General features: G+C 32.5%; 1 protein-coding gene across 3 annotated transcripts; it reads left to right on the plus strand.

Moving 5' to 3' along the window:
- The first annotated feature begins 2,058 nt into the window (after positions 1-2,058).
- On the plus strand, positions 2,059-7,083 carry LOC145061801 (binding protein). Of its 3 annotated transcripts, none has more exons than XM_079009372.1 (13): positions 2,059-2,139; positions 2,653-2,852; positions 2,933-3,096; positions 3,190-3,401; positions 3,483-3,691; positions 3,784-3,886; positions 3,983-4,146; positions 4,240-4,378; positions 5,116-5,423; positions 5,506-5,841; positions 5,923-6,062; positions 6,338-6,435; positions 6,535-7,083. In XM_079009372.1, exons 2-13 carry the CDS (start codon positions 2,689-2,691, stop codon positions 6,988-6,990), a joined length of 2,493 nt encoding a protein of 830 aa, XP_078865498.1. In that variant the 5' UTR covers positions 2,059-2,139; positions 2,653-2,688; the 3' UTR covers positions 6,991-7,083. The 3 variants fall into 3 exon arrangements, with proteins under 3 accessions (XP_078865498.1, XP_078865499.1, XP_078865500.1); XM_079009373.1 differs by having other exon boundaries at positions 2,106-2,220; XM_079009374.1 differs by lacking the exon at positions 2,059-2,139 and adding an exon at positions 2,393-2,540.
- The last annotated feature ends 675 nt before the right edge of the window (positions 7,084-7,758 follow it).

Below are 7,758 nucleotides of genomic sequence, written 5' to 3' on the forward strand. Positions count from 1 at the left end.
TGGGATTTATAAATACAACATTGAACACTCGATTGAACATCCTTACAACTAATTTGAATTGTTACTAATTCAATGAGCAAAAAATGGATTTCACGATTCAAATTTACAACTAATTTGAGTAGTTACTAATTCAATGAGCAAAAAATGGCTTTGATATTCAGCCTCATAGCTTTTGAAAATGCAAGAATTATTCAGTTTTCTATGCATCTATACACACGATCAAGGCATCGAAAATAAAAATAAAATCCCTATATGTATATACCCTAGGATCTATGTTTTACTAATTATAGCAACCTACTTTGAAATCGAACTAAAGAAAGGTAAGAACACTAACCTCTTGATCTTTAGACCATGTAACTGACAACTCTTGCAAATGATGAAGGATCCAAAGGAGAATCCCTTTAATGTAGTCAGAACCAAGACTCTAATAAGCAAACAAGGAAAATCCCAATGAGGAATAAGTCGAAATTTCTATATCCTAAGAGAGAGGATATAAATTTTGACCTCATGGAGATATAGGATAGAAGGTGAACGGAAATTAGGAGTTAGGATGCCCTTGGGTTTGATCCTAAGCCTTTTATTTATAGGCTCCAGTTAAATCATTAAGCCAGTCAGATTCCTAAGGATAATCCTTATCCTTATCAAAACCCGTCATATAAAAGAATATATATCCTTAATTCCATTCCATCTTCTTCAAAGAGGCTTCTAGAATATTCTAATTAATCTTTAGAATTAATTAATATTCAAGCCTTTTAATTAATTAAATCCTTTTAGCTAATTACCAAAATAATTCTCTTTTAATTTATTAATTACTTAATAAATTAATAACTTTTTTTTTTCATTTCCTTATTGCTAATTGTGTCATGAGGTCAACCAAAAAGGAAATAATTATTATTTAGAAGTATTACCAATAGTTAATGACTTTGGACATTATCTCCAATGAAAATATATACCAAACCTAACACAATGAAACTCAAACCACCACTAAGCATGCATATAACCAAGAATTTCATAATTGACCCATTAATATGAAAGATTGCAACATAAACATAGTCGCACAAACAGTCAAATTGAGAAATGATATGCAGAGAAATTGAGAAATAATACCTTAACTTAAAGAAATTATCTGGATCATAAATGCTTGTTCCTCTAAGAACTGCAAACTGAGTAGATTTATTTGAAAATTAAAACCCAAAGCGAAATATACAAACAAATGATTACTGGTACAAATAATCACAAAGCAAAAGATAAATCCAACAACAAGAAGCTCCAATTTCATAAAATGTATAAAACAATTAAATGTAATAAATGGCAACAAAAAACAATTCCATCAACTCATATTCAATCAACGATACACAATCCTATAAAAAAAGTTAAAATAATCAAGCCAATGATTTTACTCCACAACTAAGATATGCCATCTTTAATATCAGATTCCTCCTAAAACAGATAAAAATGTGTTTATCCTTTTGCATAGTAACGTCAAATATGAAACAATCATTCTAAAATATAATCAAAATTTCTTATGTTTGGAGGAAGTGATGGAGTGTAGTAATAAAACAACAATTTTATAAATTGAAATATTTGAAGTTTCACATGAAAGAGGGGAAAATCATTGAATATCTTGAGAATGAGATATTATATGTAATATTAAAAAGACGCAATCAATATTCATTAAAAAATCTCAAACACTTGTTATCAAATACTATTTAATAAATTTCATCATTTATAAGGATTATACATTTATACTTATTGAAACATTAATTTAATATCCGACCTTCATATCTATTGCAAAAGGTTGGATGTTTAAGCCCAAAATGAGAGATCATATTGTCCACTTCATTCGTTAAGTATTTAAAAATTTACAAGTTTTTAAACGCTCTACTAAAAACAAAGTCCAATATAATCTCTATAATCATATTTGACAGAAAAAAGAAAATTTTGGCCCGAACCATATAAAAGTTTGTTGTTTGGATCCATAACCAAATCGATGGACCCACCCAGCATCAAAATTTGGCCCATTGGACTTTACATGTGTATATTAGGTTAACGTATTTATTATTGTTAGTTTTTGGATTTTGGGGTTTTGCTTAAACCCCAATTCCGATTCTTCCGTCGAGGAACCCCCGCCATTAACAGGTACGTCTTCATTTCTTCGCTACAGCTACTCACGAAACGCACCGAAAAGATTTCAGAACTTCGATTTGATACGAGAACTCGGTTGGTTTTCATGCTTTGGGTTTACTACTACAAACTGTACCATTTTATGATTAAGTTTGGGTGTTTGTATGATTGCTTATGTTTGAGTTTTGTTATTGTTTCGTGATTATTCTTCAATTAATCTGTTCGTTATGTTTATATGCTGAATAATGGTTACGAAACAATTAGTTACCCAGCTGTTCTTTGTCAACTCAATTAGTGTATTTCCTTAAGCTCAGTTAAGGAAAAGGACAATATTTGTTTAGATTACTCTTATGCTTGGTGTTATTTCGACGAATCTTCAACATGTAATTGATAACCAACCACATTGAACTTTATAGGTATTATATGCAACATTTGCATCTTTATTACAGCTGTTTTAAAACTGTAACCAATTTCAGTGAGGCTACATGAAACTGAAACTGAAACTAGTATGCTGATTCTTTTGTGAAGGACTATTAAGACAACAATTTAACGCCATATCAAATAATGGGGAAGAAGAAACAGAAACAGAAAGTGGTGCTACCACCAGAGCTTCCACCAGATGTGCCTGAGGATGAAATTGAAGTCTCAGATGAGGACTTAGATTTTGTCAATAAAAACCAAGAGTATGCTGGCTTTGTATCAAAACTGGATACCCAGTCAATTACTAGGTGAATAACTAAACACGTTCAGTCTTTATGCTTTCATAACATGTGCTCATTGTTTCATTTAATAATTTTATTCATTATAGACATATCAATCGTGTTGCTGATGTGAAAGAAGATGCTCTTGAGTCTTTGTATGAAAAACGATCGAGGAAAAAGTCATTAGCTACTGACAATACACAACTTGAAGTTGATCCTGTAGATGCTCTCCCAGTTAAGACCTTAGATGGAGAAGTCTATTACAGAAAAGGTAACTGGAAGTCTGGATCTTAGCATTGCTTTTACACATTGGTAAATTAAGAATCAAGATTTTTAGACTTTTCTGTTTCACATTTTTATGTAGTGTCAAAGGGCCCAAATAATTTTAAGAATGCACAAATCGAGGATGAAACTGTGGGTGAAAATGATGATATAGCCCATGACAATGGTGTTATGAAGTTGACAAAAGCAGAAAAAAGGGCGAAACTTAAAAAGTCGAGGAAAGAGGCAAAGAAACAAGGGACACCAGTAACAGAAGTGGAGGAAGTGCAACAAACCTCTCAAGCTGAAGTTTTGGTAACTTAATTTGCTATAAATTGTTTCTCTTGTTTCAACCCTTCAATCATGTAACTATTTTATATATATTTTATTATCTAGGCTGAGGTGGAAAAAGATCTCTCAGTTGAAGAATCCAATGAGAAGAAGAAATTTAGGCTTGCTGAGCTTGGAACATCAATGCTCACAGATCCTGAAGGCAATATAAAATCTTTAAAAGAAATGCTGCAATTATGTAAAGATGGAGATCCAGCTATATCAATACTAGGTCTAAAATCTTTGCTAGCTGTTTTCAAAGACATCATCCCTGGGTATATAATATATTTATTTATAAATTTATAAATGCTATTAGCTTGTATTAATGTTATTTTAATCTCTAACTATCTATCATTGTGGAAAACAGAAACCGAATTAGGCTACCTACTGATAAAGAGCTAGCAATGGTTGTGTCAAAGGATGTCAAGAAAACCCGTTTCTATGAATCCACACTTCTAACTGTGTACAAGGTTTGATTTTGAGTTTTTGATACACATTGTTTTTAGCTATTTATGGTTATTAACCTATTATAAATAATAATGTTTTATTTGGTTGAATATCAATAGGCATACCTTCAAAAGTTAATGGGATTAGAAAAAGTAGCTGGTTTTAAACGTGTAGCCATTCGTTGCATTTGTACACTTTTGGAGGCAAACCCACGTTTCAATTTTCGTGAAAGTTTGTTGGGAATTGTTATGAAGAATATAAGCTCCACAGATGATGTCATAAGGTTTTTTACTTTGACTTTTTATGTTGTTTTTTGTATTTCCGTTATTACCCTTTTTCTTTTGGCTCATCAAAATGGTACTACACATGTGAACAGAAAACTGTGTTGCAACACAATTAAGTCACTTTTCACAAATGAGGGAAAACATGGTGGTGAAGTTACCGTGGAGGCTGTTCAACTTATTGCTAATCTTGTAAAAGCCCATGATTGTGATTTACATCCTGATTCTGTTGAGGTAATTATTCATGTGCTTGCTTCTATATATATTTTATAGATCTTATAGTAAATTACAAGTTTGGTCCTCTTCCTTTACTCAAAATCGCAAGTTTGGTCCATTTTTTGAAATGTTCCTGAAGCTGTCCTTATGTTTGCATTTTGTTGAGGATTTAGTCTCTCTGACAAAGAAATGCTAGTCTTAAATGAAAGACTAAATTACATTTCTGGTCCCTAAGTATAGCTGATTTTAAAAATTTTGGTCCTGGAAAGTGTTCTTTTTCAATTTTGGTTCTTATTTGAAGTTCGTGCGATGTTTTTGATCTGTGTTTTCACTAAATGACTATATTTGGTCCCTGAGTATTGCTGATTTCTGCAAATTTGGTCCCCAAAATACAGTCATTTAACTTGGAACACGGGCCAAAACGTTACAAAACCTCAAATAAGAACAAAAATTGTTAAAGAGAAAATTTTTTGGGACCAAAATTGAAAAATCAGCTAAACTCAGGGACCTAAAATTAATTTACTCCAAAAGAAATAATTTGGACCAAACCCACGATTTTCAATAAAGAACATGGACCAAATACGCAAAGGATTTCAAAATTATGACTTGTTGGGAAACTTCCAAAAAGGGGGACCTAATTTTCAACTTTGAGTGAAGAACAGGGACTAAACCTGTAGTTTACTCTAATTCTTATGTTTTAGGAGTTTCAAACTTTGTGAGACGTTACTGATTGGATTTTGTTTTTTTGTATGCAGGTTTTCTTGTCCCTCTCGTTTGATGAGGATCTTAGGAAGCCTGAAGCTCCTAAAAAACTAGACAATAAGACCAAAAAAAAGAATTTTAAAAAAGGAAGAAGAAATGATGATCCAAATCAAGTGCCAGCTAGTGATAAAAAGAAAAATAAACAAGAAATGATGTCGAAGACTAGAGAGGAAGTCAAAGCTGAGTTCATGGCTGCATCATTTGCACAAGATGCAATGGAAAAGAGAAGGATACAATCTGATACTCTTTCAGCTGTATTTCAAACATACTTCCGTATTTTAAAGCATACAATGCACTCAGGGTATGTACATACGTATTTTAAAATCGTATTTTTTCGAATATTATATCATATCTTAAAACATATTATAATTTTCTTGATTCAGAAAAGAAGGAAATGAATCGATATCTGGTCCTTTTGGGGAGCATCCACTTCTTGCTCCATGTCTGAATGGAATTGGGAAATTCTCTCATTTAATCGATTTGGATTTCATGGCTGATTTAATGAACTATCTTAGAAAGCTTGCCGGAGGAACTAGTGATTCCAATGGCGGAGGAATCACTGATTCCAGTCCTCCAAGCCGTTTGACTGTGTCAGAACGGTTGAGGTGTTGCATAGTTGCTTTCAAAGTGATGAGGAGCAATCTTGATGCCTTAAATGTCGATTTACAGGACTTCTTCATTCAGCTTTATAATCTCATACTTGAATACAGACCTGGGAGGTTCGTATTCATAAATTATAATATTATATTAAATTAAATTTTTACAAGCTTAAGAATGAACTTTTAATAAAAAATTTATAGAGACCAAGGGGAAGTTTTAGCTGAAGCCATGAAGATAATGTTGTGTGATGATAGACAACATGACATGCAACGTGCCGCTGCTTTTATTAAACGTTTGGCTTCGTTCTCTTTATGCTTTGGAGCTGCAGAATCCATGGCTGGTAACCCCCAATACTTTCTCGGGTTATATTTTGGTTGATCAGGATGAGGAGGGCATTTATGTCTTTTTACACAAACATGTGATCGAGAGCTAGTCCTGACCCAACCTTTTTGCTTGGGACAAAAATTGCAACTTTTCTCCCTTTCAGTCAATGCATGTCAAACACAGTCCAACCTATTCTGTCATGTCATGTCAGTCTCACAGTACAACCTGTTCTGTTCTGTCATATCTTGTCAGACTTTTAAAAAATTTTTATTTTATTTTATTGTGATTCAGCGTTGGTTACTTTAAAGCATCTTCTTCAAAAAAACGTCAAGTGTCGCGATCTTTTAGAAAATGATGTTGGAGGTGGCTCGCTTTCAGGTTCTATCGCGGTAAGACACTAAGACTATTTAAATGTACCTTTTTCAAGAAATAGCAATGTACTCTCATTACTTTGTTATTTATAACATTGTATTCATATGAAATTGTAGAAATATCAACCATATGCTACGGATCCAAGCCTAAGTGGTGCATTTGCAACGGTTCTTTGGGAACTAACACTTCTATCAAAACATTATCATCCAACTGTGTCAACAATTGCATCCGGGATTTCAACAATTACAAATGCACATGATCAAGTTTATCGAGCAAATGTTTCTCCCCAACAAGCTTTCATGGACATGAAGGTTGACCAGGAGAGTTTTGTTCCCAAGAGTGGTCAAAAGTCAAACAAGCGGAAGAAGGGCGGCAAGACGGCGGCTCCAGAGACGGCAGATGGTGGAGCGGTGGTGGATGAGGAGGCGGTGAGGGTTAAGTTGTTGGACCATTTCTTGCTTGTGAATGAGATGGAAGAGAATGAGAGGTTGAGACGGGAGTTGGAACGAACGAAATTAGGGTTACAGCTTTATAAAGAGTATAAGAAGCAAAAGAAACAGAAAACTAAATAGGGTTTTGGATTTATTTATTTTTGGTATATTTGATTGTGTTTTGAAGGGAATCATGCTTTGAATTTTGTTATAATGTGAGGTTAATTTTGGTGATGGATGGATATTTATGACTTAATGCAGAAAGAATTTGTTCAACGAAAAAAAACTTCTTTTATCAAAGTCTGCTAATTATTTATTTTTACAATCTTGTTCTCATCTATCTTTACTTTTCATTTCTTTCGAATGCGTTTTTCGAATGTTCTTTGGACAACTAGAGTGGTTGTTTCTTTTTTGCTTAATCTGAACATGATGATTGAATTGGTTAAATAAAAAAATCTGGCGTAATATATTAATTTTACAAACAATTTAGTTTTCTGTTAAACAAATTTATCTTATAACATGCTATATTGCTCTCGTTAAACAATTTTATCTATACACTATTTAATCGATAGAAAAAACAAAACGTATCGTACTAAGAAAAAAAAAAAAATCAGTGTCTATAATTTCGTAAGATGATCTTGTAAAATCATATACATATTTGTCAAACATAAGTGCAAAACCAATTATTAGGTCAGTAAATGTATTATGATCTATGGGTCTAAGTCAAGAATGTATTAAAGTAAATGATCCTTATAATAGAAATTATAAATAAATATGTAAACGGAAAAATATAATATTGTTATAAGGACTAAGGTGTTGAACGGTTGTATTAAGGAAGATGGTGACATGTTTGAATATTCTATATTTTTGTTAAATTATTATTGTCGTATTTTGTATATTTGATTATTG

The sequence above is a fragment of the Lactuca serriola genome, chromosome 7 (assembly GCF_051521515.1).
Source record: "Lactuca serriola cultivar US96UC23 chromosome 7, Lser_US96UC23_V15, whole genome shotgun sequence".
NCBI classification, from domain to species: Eukaryota; Viridiplantae; Streptophyta; class Magnoliopsida; order Asterales; family Asteraceae; genus Lactuca; species Lactuca serriola.

Bases quoted from the DNA above. Each gene is read 5' to 3' on its own strand.
- LOC145061801 (XM_079009372.1), top strand. From the start codon at position 2,689: ATGGGGAAGAAGAAACAGAAACAGAAAGTGGTGCTACCACCAGAGCTT. The intron at 3,887-3,982 runs GTTTGATTTTGA...GAATATCAATAG, and splicing joins CACTTCTAACTGTGTACAAG to GCATACCTTCAAAAGTTAAT. The intron at 5,424-5,505 runs GTATGTACATAC...TTCTTGATTCAG, and splicing joins AAGCATACAATGCACTCAGG to AAAAGAAGGAAATGAATCGA.